The following is an 18,541-nucleotide window of genomic DNA, read 5'->3' as shown; positions in this document are numbered from 1 at the left end:
GGAGGTTTGTTTAAGATAGGATGGGGTAGATATAAATACAAACATTCTGCCTCTTGTCCCTTAAAAGTTACTGATAACCTCGATAGATGTGTCTGTTTTGGCACAGTCCCTGTATCCTATCATAATATGTTCTTGGTAGAGCTAGTGTTCATGACAACCTTGGGAGGGTGATGTCATCTGTGTGTTGCCACAAGGAAATCGAGGTTTACTTAAGGAGCTAAGTAACTTGCCTACAGCCATATGGGGAATAAGAGATGGAGCTACTGTTCCAAGCCAGGGTCAGGTTCTGTGCAGCTGCCCCCTGGCCCCAGGGTGTGTGTACCAAGTGTGTCCTCTGTGTGAAGGTAGAAAGCGGGCAGGGTGCACCTTCCATGCTTCCCTGTGTTCCCACGTGTCTACATGCAGAAGATTGGGAAGTAGTTTGAGATAAGGGGGGGACACCACTGTGGATCAGAATGTTATTAACTAATTTGAGACTTAATGACTACGGAATCGTGTTAGCCACCTGCATAGACACCGTATGAAGGTTGGTGCCCATTGAGCTCCATTAACTTCCTTTGCTGTGCTTCACTCTCAGCCTCCAGGGATGTTCAGCATCACCACTGCTAAATCATGTTATATGGAGCACTTGGCTACATCCAGTGTTGTGTTAGAGCATTTTCCATTCATGGAGCATTAGAGCTGGAAGGAGCCTGGGAAGTCATCTGATGGGCCCCCTCTCCCCACAGACCTGATCTTTTTCCTGGTAGGCAGCTCTGCTGTCACTCAGAGCCACATGGATCCTTGGCTTCCTAGGCTTCTGTGAGGTGCTGTCTCCAAAACTTTGAAAAAAGTCTTAAGCGTACACATGTTAAACATTGACTCTGCAGCCACCCTGCAAACAAAGGTATTATTCAGAGAAGATGTTTTGTGCGATATTTTTGGTTTTTTAGTTTTTTGCTTTTGTACAGACAAGGTCTCACCAAGTTACCCAGGCTGTTCTCGAACTCCTCGGCTTTGCAAAGCGCTGGGATTACAGGTGTGAGTCACCGTGCCTGGCCATTTTGTGTTTTTGAGTATACTGTTAAAATCTAGCTGAGTTCCAGCCAGAAACATTGAGCAGCATCCGGTTTTGGACTGCATTTAAACAAACTGTCTACACCTTGAATGCTGGCCTCTTCCTACCCCCTCAGCAAATTACTGTACTGTCTCTACTTTGTCTCAAAACACGTGTTCTCCAGTCCTCCCATTCCTCACAGGGGCAGCAAGAAGCAGATCTGGTGTTCAGTGTCCGACGAGGGGTATACCTGCTGGCTGCTGGCAAGGAGCATGTGGCCTCAGCCTTTTCTTGCTCCCGGCTCAGGTTCCAGGAACTGTGTCTGATGAGGAAGCTGGCAGGGCTGTCATTTTTCATACCCCTGGCACAGTCTCCACACACACCTGCCTTTCCTCCTTCCTTCCACTCCTCTCCAGCTCTCTCCCAGCCCATAGTTTCCTGCTGATGAGGACAGTTCCTGGTTCCTTACCTTTCTCCACCTAAATGTGCCACTCCATAGGAGACAAGAGTGCACTGTTCCTGCCTTTGCCCCTCGGGAGCATCTCGTGTGTTTTTAGGCCACAGGTGGAGGAGAGGGTGCCAGAAAACACAGCCAGTCTGTTCTTGCCTGTCCTTGTTTTCTTCCCCCTTCCGTTTGCTCCGGTTCCTTGTCCCACAGCGACGGGCTTGGGACTATGGGATGTCCATTTTGGGCTTCCCTGGCTCACTGCCTTTCTCATGGGTGCTTTGAGCACCTTTTTTGAGCCGGCTCAGGCTTTCCCCTGACACCCTTTCCTCCCTGCTTCTACCCGGCAGTGAGGGTCAGAGCTTCAGTCAGTGAGTCATCCTAACCTGGGTGTGGAAAGCACCTGGGACACCACTTGTATTTGGCTACTTTTAGCTTTCTTAAAAGACAGCTTTGGCCATTTTTACCCAGTCCTGTGTACACTTCTGCCAAATACAGAGAGAAAATACCAAAAGAAAGCATGCCTTCACGCAGGGGTGGAGGAGCAATGGCGAGAAGGCTGGGCTGCTCAGGCCCATCTTGTTACAAAAAGAAAAGCAACTGCAAGGTTTTCCATGCTAGTTAGACCCCACCTTTCTAATTCTGATTGTCTTTGAAAAATGAACAGAAATGTTTTCAGTTCTGTTTTTTTGATCTTGGAGGCGAAGATGCCAATCTCCTCATCAAACTATTCTCACTGTTCACCCTTCTCTTGCCCCAATGCCCTTCTTCATTTCTTGACTGTTCTGGGAGAATAAACACTGGCTAATTTGGGGGGGTGTTTTTTTTTGGAGTTTTTTGTTTTTGTTTTTGTTTTGAGACAGGCTCTCGCCCTGTCACCCAGCACCCCGGCTAGAGTACAGTGGCATGATCACAGCTCACTGCAGCCTTGAACTCCTGGCTGAGCGTAAGTGATCCTCCTGCCTCAGCTTCCCAAGTCGCTGGGACTACAGGTGCACACCACCATGCCTGGCTAATTTTTTTACTATTTTATTTTATTTTATTTTATTTTTATTTTTTGAGACAAAGTCTTGTTCTGTAGCCGAGGCTGGAGTGCAGTGGTGTGATCTCAGCTCACCACAACCTCTGCCTCCCAGGTTCAAGTGATTCTCCTGCCTCAGCCTCCAGAGTAGCTGGGATTACAGGCCCGTACCACTGCACCCAACTAATTTTTTGTATTTTTACTAGAGACGGGGTTTCACCACATTGGCCAGGCTGGTCTTGAACTCCCAACCTCAGGTAATCTACCAGCCTCAACCTCCCAAAGTATTAGGATTACAGGTGTGAGCCACCGCGCCCGGTCTTTTTATTTTTTTGTAGAGACAAGGTCTCACTGTGTTGCCCAAGTTGGTCTGGAACTCCTGGGCTCAAGCGATCCACCTCTCTTGGCCTCCCAAAGTGCTGGGATTATAGGCATGAGCCACTCTGCCTAGCTGGCTGATGGTTTCAGTACTCGTGTTGGGGCTTGCAGAATGCTGTAGGTCCTGAGTGTGCAGGTACTCCCTGTGGTTACAGGTGCTTTTACAAATACCCCCCTAAAGCAGTTATTCGTGGCAGCTACCAAATAGATAAAATCATTTGCTACTTTCTATATAGATGACTGGCCAGCAAGTGTTTTTGAAACCTGTGTTACTATAAAATACTAAACGGGCCCGTTTTCCTGCATCCCTGCAATCCAGAAAGCCCACTGCTATGTAAAAATGTCAGACTTACGCAGTGAAATGTGAGCTTTTAATGACTCGTGTGAGTTGTTATGTCACTTTGGGAGCCTTCATAGTTTGATGCAATACTTTGGCATCATGGACTGTTTTTTGAATTTAGCATTAATAGGGACCTTCTCATGGGGACGTCAGCCTGGCAGTCCTAACCAGCTGTAAAGGTGACGCACTTACCAGTGTGAAAATTAGAGTAAACCATGTGATAGGGGGAGCGAGAAGCCGACCGTTTTCTTTGAAATCAAGAATCCTATCATAATAGCTTCTTACTTGTTTTCCTCTTGGCCCAGTTATTTTCTCAATCTGGCCAGACTCAGAGAAGCAGCAGTGTTACCTTTTGACAATAAAATATTAAAAGTACTTTATTTTTACTTGAAATTATTAAATACTGTGTTCAATTTTAAATGAAAAACAAGAAGTAATTTTTTTCATTTTATTTTATTTTTGAGACAGAGTCTCTCTGTCGCCCAGGCTAGAGTGCAGTGGTACAATCTCTGCTCACTGCAACCTCTGCCTCCCAGGCTCAAGCGCTCCTCCCACCTCAGCCTCCCCAGTAGCTGGGATTACAGGCACGCACCACCATGCCTAGCTAATTTTTGTATTTTTAGTAGAGACGGGGTTTCACCATGTTGGCCAGGCTGGTCTTGAACTCCTGGCCTCAAGTGATCCACCCGCCTCGGCCTCCCACAGTGTTGGGATTAGAGGCATGCACCACCATGCATGGCTGCAAGAAGTAATTTGGAAGATGCACCATAAACACTGAGATACTGTACAACTAGTCATACTTTTTTTTTTTTATTAATGTGGATGTTTTAAAAATAAATTTTGCAGAAAACACCTACAGAATGATATGAGGAGACCTGAAAACAGTCAGTGAGTTCTCCACCTCTGTTCCGGTTGCCTGTGGAGCTCCTCAGAAGCACGCAGGCCGGGTGTCTGGGTTTCTGATTCTGCCCTTGCCAGGTTTCTAATTCTGTTGTCTTTGATTGTTGCGAGCATCTTTATCTTAAAAGCTCCTGAGGAGATTTGTAAGCATCATCTAAAAGGGTCTTTTAGCTCAGGATGGAATCAGTGTCGCCTGTCTCTGATTATTGCTGCTGATGTAAATTTGTGGCCATGCTGTCACAGGGGCGGCGCCAGGTCCACACCTTCACGCTCTGTACAAATGGCGCCCCCTGGAGTCGTGTGACACAGCCATGCCTGTCAAGGCTAGTCCCTCCTTCCCCTGGGAAAACACGTGGCCCCTCTGGCTGGTCCCCAGGTGCCAGGCCCTTGCTGTGCATTCGCAGGGGAGTGTGTGGCCTTGGGCACCTGCGCTAGTTCAGGTTTCTGTCAACATTAATCTAAACGAACGCCAGAGGCCCCTGTGATCTGTGTTTCCAGGGAGCTCTGTTTAATTGTGGCAATCCCACGGCTATGAGACAAAAGTACTAGGCCCCAGCTCTGAAGTCAGGTTAGCTAACACATAAAACCTTTTACCCTGTAACATTAGCAACTGGGACCTTGGACGCCAGCGACTTGGGGGAAAGGGAGGAATGCAGTGATACACAAATGATGCACCACCAACTTCCATCTCTTGAAGGTTCCTGATCCCCTCCCTCCTCCTCTCTTTTCCTCTCCACCTCCCTTTTCCCTTGTGCTTTCTTTCTCCCTCACATGCATCCACACAAACCCAGGACAAGTTGTAGAGGAGCTTCGATTGCATTTTCAAACATGACATTTACAGCACAAAAGGAATCCAAGTAAAAGGAGAGGGTAGGCAGACCAAAGCAGGAGGGTACTGTGCCTCTCTGTGGCTCACCCATCTGTGCATTTGAGATGGGTCTAGCGGCGAGGCAGGGCCGCCAAAATGTCCTCTTCACGTGCACATCTGTTGAATGGAGCACATGATCAAATGCAGACATAGTTACATATTGGTCACTCATTTGCAACCAAGCTTGGAGCAGGGGGAAGAAAGAACCTTTAATATAATGAGAAGATCTCCTGACTCTTGCCACCTAGGACCACAGTGAACTTGAGGAGAAGTCACTGCAGGATATCTCAGCAAGTCAGACAGGAGTTGTCCTGGGAAGTCAGAACTCACTGCTCCCATTCCCCAGTGGGAGGGTACTGGCCACCCTGGCCGGGGGCTGTCCCTGACTTCTCTTCATGGCCCCCCAAAGATACCCAGGGGGTTCCCCAATGGATTTCCTAGTGTCCATATTATGGTGTCCTTGCCACACTAGAACTCGTTAGAGGGCATCTTTCTCTTTGTGATAGAATATAGGTGTTTTCTTGCTGTGCTCTAAAATCTCTTCATTCACTTTTATTTTGTGTTGTCATTATTTAATATTTGAATTGTAATAGCATTGTTTTACTTTAAATGTATATTTTTCAGTTTCATTTATTTTAGTATTTTGAAGACAAAAATTCATATTCCATTCAACTTAGGAAAAGGGAGAATGATCGTTGTAGTCACTGATGTTCTCTTGTTTTTTTTTTTTTTTTTTAAATGTGTTTTGTTAATTTTCTTGAAGGGGTGGAGGAGGGGGGAACAACTGCCAGTGATCCCAGAAGAATAAACAAAAGCGACTTTTGTTTTTCATTGCAGTAGAAAGCCAGATAAATATATATTTTTTTTCCTGCTTCAGGTCAGAAACCCTTCCCTTGTCAAAAATGCGATGCCTTCTTTTCTACCAAATCTAACTGTGAACGCCACCAGTTGCGCAAACACGGAGTTACCACCTGTTCCCTGAGAAGAAACGGGCTTATCCCCCAGTCAAAAGAGAGTGATGTTGGATCCCATGATAGCACAGGTAGTGCCGCCAGGTGAACAAGAACCCAGAGAGAGGGAGACAGAGGAGTTCGGTTAAGAGTTGTATCTAACTCCGGTCCGAGCTGTGGAGGGGCTGCTTGTTCACTTCTCTGTAGGATGCAGAGCCTATTAGTAGAAAGGCGGGCCCTACTGATGATTGGGAGGGAGCATAACTCCTGGGTCAGATCGCCTAGACATACAGCAGGAAACAGTGACAGTGCCCCTCGGTGACTCTCGGGGCTGCTAGGGAAGATCTGTCACCCTCTTGGCACAAGAGGCCTTTGTTCCCGATGTTGGGAGGTGGGATGTATGGGAAGGCCTACAACTTTAGCCCTGGGTATGAACTCATCTAAAGGGGATGTGAAACCTTAAAGGTTTGGGGAGCCCTGGCCTCTGCAGCCTCCTCGGGAGCAGGCCTGGGCTCCCTGGGGTGTCAGGGTATTGAAGGAACAAGGGGTGCGGTGTTCTTCTTTTCAATAACTCTCTTCCCGGTGTAAGACTGTCCTTGTTTGAAAAAGCACTGTGCATGTCCTTTCTTTAATCACATCTCTGCTTGACCTGAATCCGAGTATTATTCTCCTGTGCTGATGTGTGCTTCCTCCCTCCAGCACCCACAGAGCAATTAACGGCTGCCCGATACGTCTTCTGCCACCTTTTTTCCCTTGTAGTTTCTGAATTTACTCATGTCCTCTATCGGTACGCTCCATCCGCTCAGACTGCTGGGGTTCTCCATCCTCACCCCCAAGAGCAAACAAAACAAAAGCCAGCCTGCTGCAGGCCACTTAGACACCCCGCCAGTTGCCACTGGTTAGCAACAGGGACAGCATCATGGTGCTGGGTCCATTTCTGCAAGTCTTTTTTTTTTTTTTTTTTTTTTTTTTTTTTTTTTGAGACGGAGTCTCGCTCTGTCGCCCAGGCTAGAGTGCAGTGGCCTGATCTCAGCTCACTGCAAGCTCCGCCTCCCGGGTTTACGCCATTCTCCTGCCTCAGCCTCCCGAGTAGCTGGGACTACAGGCGCCCGCCACCTCGCCCGGCTAGTTTTTTGTATTTTTTAGTAGAGACGGGGTTTCACCGTGCTAGCCAGGATGGTCTCGATCTCCTGACCTCGTGATCTGCCCGTCTCGGCCTCCCAAAGTGCTGGGATTACAGGCTTGAGCCACCGCGCCCGGCCCAGTTCTGCAAGTCTTGAAAACCTGACACTATCTCGTGGCTGCGAAGAGATCCCCCCAGCTATGTTTTTCTAGGGTTGTAATTGCGTCCTGTGGCTTCTGTTCCTTAGATAGGGTGGAGATGGGGTGCTCTAGAGTTAGGAGGCACCCCTGCCTCAGGAGTCAGTGTGGACAGAGGGTTGGGCATTAGCCCCCTTGTCCTTACCTTGGTTATAGCGATGTGGGGGCGCATCTGGAGAGGCCACCCTTTGCCCCTCTCTACGCCTCCCACTGAGCCCCGTGAAACCAACTGTGAGTGCTCTTGACTGCCCAACTGCCAGTCCAGATCAGATCCTCTGAGGGTATGAAAGTGTAAGCTGCTTTGCTCACTGCTTCCCCAGCTTCCACTTCCACATAACTCACCAGTATCTTTGAGTGAAGAAAGATGTGGGTGCCCACGGAATCTTCCCCTAACTTGGACCCCTGTGAGCCAAGGACGACCTGCAGTTCAGCCCACGGGAAGTACACACCAGTGCTGGCAGGCACGCACTTGCTGCAGACCATTCTGTTAATGTTTAACCATCGGCCGCCACGTTACCTGTTGGTCTGGAACATTTTCTTTCAGCCTGGTTTTGAAAGCTACACTGTGATCTTCCCATAGTGGTTCCACAGTAGCGAAAGCAGCCAGTAACTGAGAGCTGAGGGGGAGCCCTTGGGTTTCCATGTTTACAAATAAGTCTTAGTAACTCTGTGCTGAATATGCATTTTGCATTCAGCTTCTTTATCATAAGGGAGGAACAAGGGCTGGGGCTCCTGCTGACGTCTGCAGACACAAAGCTGAGTCGGAATTTATGGTCTTAGCTTCGGTTCAGCACCAAGTGTATTTATAAGTTTGTACTCATAAGTTTTGTTTTCCAAATCCCAGCAAAGCCCTTTCCCACCTCCACCCCACCCCGGAAGTTATATAGGTTTTCTTGAGGGGATAAAACCTCTAGAAAAGGAAGTTACTGAAAGTTGTAATGTGAAACTAGCAAAGAGAAAATATATGTTTGGTTTAGTTGTGGTCCCAGTCCATGGTGAGAAAAGGGACTGAGATTTAAGTGGGAGAGAAAGGAGGTTAGGGAGGCAGAGTTTAGTGATTTCAAGGGGGATTTTAAAAACCAGATGAGCATGATGGGCATGGGGTGAAGCCTTCATTCTGGGCTCCCCCCAGTGAGGTTAAAAAAGTGAGGCTTTGAAGGAAGACCACTTAAAAAGGGGGAGGCTGGGGGAGGAAATGACCAAGGAGGTCCTTGAGGGGTTTTCTAGGCTTATATGCTTAGGTGGCATTTTCTTAAAATTCCTACACATGTTTTATAATGCAGGTCTGATTTTTTTCAACATAAAGTCCCCCAAAAGAATGCTTAAAATGCCACAGTGGGGGCAGTTCTCCCTTCAAAGGTCCATTTTGAATATTCAGATTTCAACTGAAATTCTCCATTCACTGTCCTCGACAGAGAGGTGCCCTGGCCCCCTCTGCCCTTGAAGGGCATGCCCTTGGTCCTTCCTCCGATGATGCCGCGTCTTCGTGTTTGTAGGCACCTACATAGGGCTGTTTTTAATTCATAGAAACGTGAAAGTGTTTAAACTCTCCCTTAATGGTGACCACCTTTACCAGCCCAGAAGTCCCACATGTCAGCATGGACTGCACCCCAGGAAACCCTCTCAGTCCTCCGATGCTTTGGGTAGAGTGCAGACACAGTGGCTTCCCTGCAGACGCACCCCTGCCAGGTCAGATGATTACTTCGGTTGGTAGTCTGTCGCATCGGTTGAGGCGCATTTAATTTTTAGGAAGAATTAGATCATTAATTGTTGAGCTGACTAGGGCCGTCTCCACTGTCCTGTAGGAGGAGCTGTGGGTTTATTATCTATCAGGATTCCTTCTGCTTCCTCTGGCAGTTTTCTTAGTTGTTGAACACAAACCGAGGGACTGATGGGGAGAGGGAAGAACTGCATATTTTTAAGGTAGCATTGCTTATATAAAAAGTCATCAGCTCAGCTACCTCATTTGGGAGTCTGGGTGGTTGAGGGCGGGGATTTATACAGCACCTGGCCTTGTAAGTTGACTGTTCATGATAGGTTTAGAGGCGAAGTGTTTGTTCATGAGAATCACTAATGAAAATCAGTTGTTGCTTAGAATGTGAAGGGCACAGCCTGCACTGCTAAAACACTCCCCCTAGTGGGAGTTTGGTAGAATACAACCAAGTCCCCTGTGTCCCAAGAGGGCGTTGGCCTTTCATTGTACTCGGGTGATCTGTCTCCATTATCCACACAAAGGAAGGTCCCAACAGCAGGAACAATTTGATCTTAGTATATTTATTTGGGTTTTATTTCAAAATTTATTTTATTTTTTTCAAGCTTTATCATGTTAAATATGTTCTGTGCAGTTAAAATAATGCATGTTCTTTGCTGAAAAAAAAAATAATAGAAGTAGCCTAGGATATACTGGGGACAAAGGGGAAGTAACCAGAGATTAAATCTTTTAAAAATAACCGGTTGGGCGTGGTGGCTCATGCCTGTAATCCTAGCCCTTTTAGAGGGCGTGGAGGGTGGATCACCTGAGGTCAGGAGTTCTGAGACCAGCCTGGCCAACATGGTGAAACCCTGTCTCCACTAAAAATACAAAAATTAGCCGGGCATGGTGGCTCACACCTGTAATCCCAGCTTCTTGGGAGGCTGAGGCAGGAGAATCACTTGAACCCAGGAAGCAGAGGTTACAGTGAGCTGAGATTGCACCACTGCACTCCAGCGCAGGTGACAGAGCAAGACTCTATCTCAAAAAAAAAAAAAAAAAAAAAAAAAAAACCTACAAAGGCCAGCCACAGTTGCTTATGCCTGTAACCTTAGTACTTTGGCAGGCCAAGGCAGGAGGACCCCTTGAGCCAGGAGTTCGAGACCAGCCTGGGCAACATAGGGAGACCCTGACTCTAGGGAGGGAAATTACCCACAAAGCCAGCAAACAAATTGAGCAGTTTGTATTTTTATTGTAGAGTTTATACCAATATCCATTCTATAGCTGCTCTCTGTTGAAATGATTCAAGAAAACGAATATCTTGTTTTTCCTTGGAATGTGGCCCAGACATTGGTGTGCATATCTCAGGATTCATATTCTTTAAGCTTTTGGATAATTTTGCAAAATCATTTCTTCTTTAAAATTTTATATTCACACCATAATATTTCCTTCTGAAACCTCTTGAGATACTCAGACAGTGGCTGCCAAAAAGTGCAGTCAGTGTAAAACTAATGAAATGACATGATGGAAGTGGACGTGTTATGCAGATGGCTGTGGGTAAGCCTAAAGCCCCAAGCAGGTGTGAGCGGTAGGTACTGTCTCTTCAGACCTCGGGATGGGGCAGGACCAGCTCCTTACCCCAGCCCTCCTGACCGCCTTGATGGCCAAATAATGGAGCATGTGATGTTGAGGAGAAGTGATAGATGCAGGTTGATACTGTAGTTACGCCTGATCACACCAAGTAAGAATCCAGGTTAGGTGTGTGAATCTGCTGGCTCAAGGACTGCACTCCCATCTGGCCTGTTGAGGGAGGCGCATCTCATACTTGTGCCATAAAACAATGACTTTCATCCACCTAATTCTCAGAGGAACTTCTGAATCCCTACAGTAATAAATCAGACAGTGGCCAGGCATGGTGGCTCACGCCTGTAATCCCAGCACTTTGGGAGGCCAAGGTCGGCAGATCACCTGAGGTCAGGAGTTCGAGACCAACCTGGCCAACGTGATGAAACCCCGTCTCCACTAAAAATACAAAAATTAGCCGGGCATGGTGGTGGGTGCCTGTAATCTCAGCTACTCGAGAGGCTGAGGCAGGAGAATTGCTTGAACCCGGGAGGCAGAGGTTGCAGTGAGCCAAGATCACACCATTGCACCCTAGCCTGGGCGACAAGGAGAAACTCCGTCTTGAATAATAAAAAATCAGACATAGGATCTGCAGCTAAATAATAGGTTCCACCAGCTTCCAATGCACTGTTGTAGTGCATAATTTTAAGAAGTTATTAAGTCCTCTTTCAGCCTTAGGAAAGAGAAGGCCTTTTGACACTGTTTGATGCTGTGAATGTTGCAACCGTGCCATCCCTTAAAAGGACTGTTGAAAACTGGTAGGCTTTCCACATACAGTTTTACTGGGTGGAATGGACAGATAGGAACAAATCAAAAGGCAGGAAGTCAGGGTAGGTGAGATGCCCGGAAGCCAGAACCCCTTGTCTTCACAGGCACCCACAGTCCGCTCCCCTCACTGTCTGCTGTTGCCAAGCCTGGCATCAAGGGTGCCCTTCCTTTGAAAGATTTCCGCCACCCCTGGGAGGCTGACAGCTAGGAAGCCTACAAGCTTGCCTGCACCCCGTTGGGTCTCTGCAGCCTCCACCTGGAGATGAGCGTCAGGCAAGAGTGCATACCATACACACAGAATGCAGGCTTGGGGTGGTTTCCTGTGAAACTCATCAAGACCATGCTTTGGGGGATTAGGGGTGGGGGTGGTCCTGTGTATGTTGCATGTTTGTATGATCTCTTTGCACTGGAAAAATAACTTATAACTCAAGCTTCCTCAACCTCCCTGGCGCTGCGAGTCTCTGGAATGCACCCCTCTCCTATCTCGCAGCCCCTGTCTGCCCTGCCTGAGTCACTCACACCTTCCTGGGGGCGGGAGCAGTGGAAGCCGGGGGTTCGGGGGCACAGCCAGCTCTGGGAACACACCTCAGGTGATGTGGAGGCTGCTTTTGCCTTTCTTACCTCCCCGGGGTCATCTTGGTCCTCCTGGGGGAATGTAACAGGTGGTGAGGATTTGGGCCGAAAGAAGTCCTCACTGGTTTGGGGTTCAGGCTGCTGGCGTGGGTCTAGCCCATTCCCGGCGACGTCCCTGGCATGAGCGTACCTGGTGGTGCCCCTCTGAGCCCTCCCCGCTGTGCTTGCCCCACAGACAGCCAGTCGGATGCGGAGACTGCAGCCACCGCGGGCGAAGTGCTAGACCTCACCTCACGGGACAGAGAGCAGCCGTCGGAGGGCGCCACTGAGCTCCGCCAGGTCACAGGGGATGCCCCTGCGGAGCCAGCCAAGGCGGAAACGGCCTCGCCTGTGCACGGAGAAGAGCACGGGCCTGGGGAGAGCCATGAGCCGGAGGAGGAGCGTGGCGCTGAGGAGAGTGCCGGTGACGCCGACGGCGCTGAAGAGGACGCGTCGAGCAACCAGAGCCTGGACCTGGACTTCGCCACCAAGCTCATGGACTTCAAGCTGGCCGAGGGCGAGGGCGAGGGCGAGGCAGGCGCCGGGGGCGCGGCCTCGCAGGAGCAGAAGCTCGCCTGCGACACCTGTGGGAAGAGCTTCAAGTTCCTGGGCACCCTGAGCCGCCACCGGAAGGCGCACGGCCGCCAGGAGCCCAAGGACGAGAAGGGAGATGGCGCCAGCACTGCGGAGGAGGGGCCCCCGCCCGCCCCTGAGCAGGAGGAGAAGCCCCCCGAGACCCCGGTGGAGGTGGTGGAGTCGGCCCCGGGCGCCGGGGAGGCCCCGGCGGAAAAGCCTGCAGAGGAGACTGAGGGCCCCTCCGACGGGGAGAGCGCGACCGAGAAGAGGTCCTCGGAGAAGAGCGACGATGACAAGAAACCAAAGACAGACTCCCCCAAAAGCGTGGTCAGCAAGGCAGACAAGAGGAAGAAGGTCTGCAGCGTGTGCAACAAGCGGTTCTGGTCGCTGCAGGACCTGACCCGGCACATGCGCTCCCACACAGGTAACCAGGGCAGGCCAGGTCCCCAGCCCGACAAGAGGCGGCCAGGTGGGCACCTCTGTCCTAGGAGCTGCCTTGAAGCGGCGCTGGAGGCCGCCGAGAGAACGTTTGCTTACGTTGCGGGTGTGCTCCTTAAGCCCGTGAACTAGGAGTTTTAAGGAGTTGTCCTCTTAGCGCTGGAAGACCGTGCAGGCCTGCAGCCAGGCAGGAGAGGGTCCTTGGCCCTTGTGTTTTTGAGAACGCTGTGATCCGCCTCTTAGCGCTGCTGAGCCTCCGTCTTCCCATCTGTAGAGCTGGGGTGACAGCTGCCCTGTTTCAAAGAGGTATCTAGGAGAGGGTGCTTGTGCTGGCCATTTGGGGCCACTTGGTCCTGTCTAGTCCTGTGGCCCGGACGACAGGCGCTGCCCCAGGCCACTGTGGGGCGGCAGGCACCCTGGGTGATCCGTTAGGGCCAGGAGGGTCTTTTCCTTTCTTAGCCGTGCAACCGGCTGAGGTGACTGGGACAGGACTCTTAGCCACTGCCCTGCACACTGCTCCTAGAGTTCACCCACCACCCACAGGGTGGAGGCTGCAGACCCCAGAGCAGGGGCGCTTGCTTTGAGACAAAGACCTGGATATGCTCATGGAGTCCAGAGATATATCCTCCTTCCTTCCAAAATAACCTGTCCCTCCTCTCAGCCGCAGCTTCCCTCCCTGTCACATCTGCAGCCCGCAGTGAACACGTGTGCCCCAACCCAGCGCAGTCCGCTGTTCGCTGCGCTTGCGGGTGTGAAGGACCAGGGGCCTTGGCTCTCAGAAGAGGGATATTCTTGGGCTCCCAGAAAGCGTGGTGGGCCCTGCCCCAGGCCTGGCGTGTGAGCATCAGGAAAGCCCCCGCTGCGCCACATCGCAATGCAGAGGGTACCTGGTGCCTCCGACTTAGGTGCTGCTGTCCATGCAGATTCCTGAGAGGGCCCACTCCCATCCCCCTCTAGGTTCCTTCCTAGGCTCTGGTGGAGGCCAGTCTGCATGTCTCCTGAGGCTTCTGCTTCTGGGACTTGGGTTTTCTGGATCAGTATGTAGAGTGCCTGGACTGAGAGAGGAAGGAGAGGGAACGTCTCAAACTGATAGCTTGAACCAGCAAACAGAGCTTGTCCGTCCTGTTTGCTGGTTCAAGGAAGAGGCCTCTGGCTGAGTAGGAAGGAGTCCTGGTCCCTCACACATAGCCTGGGAGCCTCATTCTTCCTGTGCAGAGCAGGGTGTGGTGGGTACTGGTGCCTTTTGGTTAATGGAAATTCTTTCTTTCTTCCGTTGTTCCAGGGGAAAGGCCATACAAATGTCAGACCTGCGAGCGAACCTTCACCTTGAAGCACAGCCTGGTTCGCCACCAGCGGATCCACCAGAAAGCCAGGCATGCCAAACACCATGGGAAGGACAGCGACAAGGATGAGCGGGGTGAGGAAGACAGCGAGAACGAGTCCACCCACAGTGGCAACAACCCCGTCTCAGAGAACGAGGCGGAGCTGGCTCCCAGCACCAGCAGCCACATGGCCGTCACCCGGAGCCGGAAGGAGGGCTTGGCCAGTGCCACAAAGGACTGCAGCCACAGGGAGGAGAAGGTCACAGCAAGGCGGCCGTCTGAGCCTGGCCAGGGTGACCTTAACCCAGAGAGCCCAGTGGCCCTGGGGCAGGACCTGCTGGAACCTCGCAGCAAGAGGCCCACTCACCCAACCCTGGCCACAGCTGACAGCACCTCGCAGCTCCCGGGGATGGAGTGACAGCCTCAGTCCCCCTCAGCACAGACAGAAGCCAGCAGAGCAAAGCGTCATGGGGTTTCCTCAGTGCCCTTCGGCTGTTGGGGAGTAAGAGAGAGAGAGAGAGAGAGAGAGAGAGAGTGAGTGCGAGAGACAAGCAGGAGCGTGGCTGCTCGCTCAGTGCCATAGCCTTACCGCAGCCTGCGCGGGAGGCCACAGCCCGTGCCGATTCCAGTGCCTTAACTACTTACCGGATCCCTCCATATTATCGTGGGTGTTGTATTTTTCCAAAATGACTTCTTAAACAAAACAAATAATTATAATGAATTGTCTGGAGAGGACCTCTTCATTTGAGCATTAGCGTTATTTTTTATTGGTGTGTGTGAGCTTGTTTTTGTGAATCTGTGATAGCACCGTTTGTTCTGTGAGCTGGAAACAGAAGGAAAAAACATACCCTTGGGTACCCATAGCCAATAACTGGAAGAAAATGATGTGAATTTCGTGTAAATGACCAGAGGAAAGATGAATAAGATGATAATTTCTTAAATAGACATTTTCCTTTTTTCTGTGTGCTTCATGGTGGAGCTGTCATCTGGTCCTTGGTATTACAGGATGTGGTTGATGAAGGTTTCCAATATGGTTTCAGGCCAAAACCAGGAAAGATTCTAGCTTCAGCCTCATGTCCGTTTCCACTCTGTCAGCATTAGACATGGTCACCGTTCAAGTTTCAAGACATCCATTCTTAACTATAGAGAAGAGTTACTCCCCTGGCGTCTAAACCTATGGAAAACATGCACGGATAGCATATATTTGATTGCCTCCTCTTCCCTTTCAGTATCTATATTATTAATATTATTATTATTATTATTATTGTTAGTTCATCAGTTTGCTGTTCTCTGCAGTGAGCAGAATCAAATGGGCAATATTTGTCCTGGGAGACCTGTGCCGCACCCGGGTCCCCGTGTAAACGTGTGCCTGCGGCTGTGGTTGGCACCCTCGGGTGGTAGCTCTTCTACTGTAATGAGACAAGCCTTTCTTCTGTCACTGCAGAATTTAGCAGGGCCGTGAGCAGTCTTCCCAGGCGTGGCCCAGGAGCAGCTCAGAGAGGGTGGAGTGAGGGTGCGTGCATCCAGGAAACAGGCGTCAAGAAGCCAGGGCCGTGCCTGGAGCACTGCAGAGATGACTGTGGAGAAAGCAAAGCAGTGACCCAGTGACCAGGCACGTTACTCGTGAGCGAGGTATTCCCAGTCTTCCTGCTAAGCCTAAGCCACGCCTTACCCAGCTGTGCTACTGTCATTTGCAAAGCGAGGAAATACTACTACTGGTAATAAAACTACACATGCAAGATGTCAGATGAGAAATAGGTTTATATTTACCTTCCTGTGATGTGGAGTTGGTGCTTGAAGATAAATGTGCTGTTTCTAGTTTCTTAAATAGCCCAAACCCCTGGGTGCAAAAAGGCAGGATTCTTTTTACCCATAAGCATCTTTGGCAGGCAATAGACTTCCCTCACTGTCCCCGCCTGCAGGGAGGAAAATGTACCCCACTGCACCTGAGCTCCTGTCCCTCAGCCGAGACCTCAGGCGCCCCCAGCCAGCCTGCTGCTGGGGACCCCTGTGCTTGCTGCAGTGTGTGGAGCCTCTTGTACCCCAGCTGCTTTCCCCTGCCTTTTTCTGGCCCCAGTGCCCCTCCTTTACATAGACTTGTTCGCACAGAAACATGCACACCCCCTTTTCTCCACCGCTTCACCAGTTTCTGAAATCCAACCTCCCATACTTCAAAGGAAGATAGATATTCTTGAGATAATGAAAAGTGATATCTTCGCATATGAAAGGAAAAAAGGTTGAGGTATATATGATTTTTAACTGTATTAGGGATGTATGAACCAGTTTAAAAATGAGGTTTTATTTACTGTAGAGATGAATGCAAATCAGAACCAATGATTCCTTGGTCTACTTAGTTAAAACCAGTTCATACATCCCTTAGGTTTCTTTTTTTATTATTACAGTTGTTATTGTTATTTTTGTTGTTATTATTTGGGGTTTCTTGTGTTTTTTCTCTGCGACTCTCCACACTAAACTCGCAATATTGTGGGGAGAAGCTGTGAGTAAACTCTACGCTGCGGTGAGATGTAGCAGTAATCAGCTCCCAGCGACGTGAGTAGCCGGGGCTGCCGCTCGCAATAATCACTATTGATTTAAAGCTTTACTTAGCCTTGATCTGTACCCTCGTAGTCAATAAGGTCTTGCCACATTTTATTAGTGAGGTGGAGAAACGTATTATTTGTTTGTTGTTTTTGCCCTTCCCCCACCCCCCAATATTAAACTGTGAAATTTGTGATTTGTTTAAACTCTGGGTGAATCATAGCTTAGTTTGCATGTCCAGCTAATTTGTTTCTATACATTTTGTTTGATTCTCTTTCTCCTTCTCTCAGGGCTTTTACAAAAAAATATATATATATGGATCTTCTGAAAAGTTTTTTGAGGTGCAAGTTTTTTCTTTTTTTTTTTTTTTTTTCCTCATTGATTAATGGACATGATGCTGAGATTCAATCACTACATGAAACACCTGGCTGTGAAAACAGAACAACCCAGAGGGCTGTTTTCCAAGCAGCGCTGGGGAAGCTACAGAACAGCCGGATGCCAGTTTCGGGAGGATTCACCGTACGTTCTGACCCTCTGTTCGTCTCTTTCCTCTCCTCTTTCTTCAAGAAGGAAATTGATCCTAGTGATTTCAGCCCATGCATTAAACAGGAAACAATAATAAATTTGTAGAATGCATATTTTTCTAAAGGGAACTTAAAAACTGCTGCTACATGTTATGTACAAAACTGGTTTATGCCACATGAACAGAATCACAAGTTTGGTTTTGGTACTTTTTGTTCCTCTTTGTATTCAGTTGTATAGAACTTCCAAATTCAGAATGAGAAGAAAGCTGTTCTGTATCAAACCATCTAAGCAATAAATGTTATATTTTAAAAGCGGCAGATTGCCGGTCACGTGGCCGTCCTGTGATTTGTTGTGATCCCATCCCCAAACCCACAGCCCACTTGGGGCAGCCCCCAGGTGTGCAGTACCGTTGGAGGGAATCACAGGTGCCCAGGAAAGCTCTTGTCATCCAGGCAGCATTTTTCTTCGCTCTGGAGGCTGGGGCAGTGACTCTTGCCTATAATCCCAGCACTTTGGGAAGCCAAGGCGGAAGAATCACTTGAAACCGGAAGTTCAAGACCAGCCTGGGCAAAATAGTAAGACCCATATCTCTACAAAAAAATAAGTTTAAGAACTATCTGGGCATGGTGGTACACGCCTGTAGTCCCAGCTATTTGGGTGTTTGAGGTAGGAGGATGTCTTGAGCCCAGGAGTTTGAGGTTGCAGTGAGCTATGATCGTGCCTCAGCACTCCAGCCTGGGGGACACAGCAAGACCCTGCTGTATAGAAAAGCACTCGGCCGCACTTGTGAGAGCTACTTTGAGAGCATGTGGAAAGTTAAGTGGGTGGCCACTGTCAGAGCTTCAGAGTGGAGACCTTGGTGTTGGGTGCACAGGGCCAGGAGACTGGACCCAATGGGGCACCACGGTGCAGGCCACTGTCATTGGCTAAAGCCAGCATTTTTGTTTCCTGTGCAATAATGCCTAAGAAGTCTGCCTCACCTCTTCTTCCCCCAACCCAGTTGTAAGTGATTTAGTCAGCACCTAGTGGAGGGAGAACAAAATCTGTTAGTGTGACCAGATTTTGGTGAGACGGGAGGGAACAACAACCCTAGGGCTGGGGACGGTGCAGGTTAAAACTCACATTTGGGTAAAATAGCAATCAGCAGAGCTTCAACTCCTGTAACTAGGGAGTGGCTCTCAAAAAGCAACA

At 49.4% G+C, this 18,541-nt stretch overlaps 1 protein-coding gene across 11 annotated transcripts in view; it reads left to right on the top strand.

The window, feature by feature from the left end:
- Nucleotides 1-17,679, top strand: part of RREB1 (ras responsive element binding protein 1) — a 201,365-nt gene extending 183,686 nt beyond the window's left edge. For 8 of the 11 annotated variants that reach the window (XM_078000970.1, XM_078000968.1, XM_001082516.5 and 5 more), the window contains exons 11-13: nt 5,866-6,030; nt 12,148-12,951; nt 14,248-17,679. In XM_078000970.1, coding sequence (XP_077857096.1) covers nt 5,866-6,030; nt 12,148-12,951; nt 14,248-14,705 — 1,427 coding nt within the window. In that variant the 3' untranslated portion in view covers nt 14,706-17,679. The remainder of the gene's footprint in view (nt 1-5,865; nt 6,031-12,147; nt 12,952-14,247) is intronic. The other 3 variants (XM_078000972.1, XM_001082652.5, XM_078000971.1) reach the window with 1 other exon arrangement.
- The last annotated feature ends 862 nt before the right edge of the window (nt 17,680-18,541 follow it).

The sequence above is a fragment of the Macaca mulatta genome, chromosome 4 (genome assembly GCF_049350105.2).
Source record: "Macaca mulatta isolate MMU2019108-1 chromosome 4, T2T-MMU8v2.0, whole genome shotgun sequence".
NCBI classification, from domain to species: Eukaryota; Metazoa; Chordata; class Mammalia; order Primates; family Cercopithecidae; genus Macaca; species Macaca mulatta.
The sequence above is the reverse complement of the archived record's forward strand: the minus strand, read 5'-3'. Positions and strand labels throughout refer to the sequence as shown.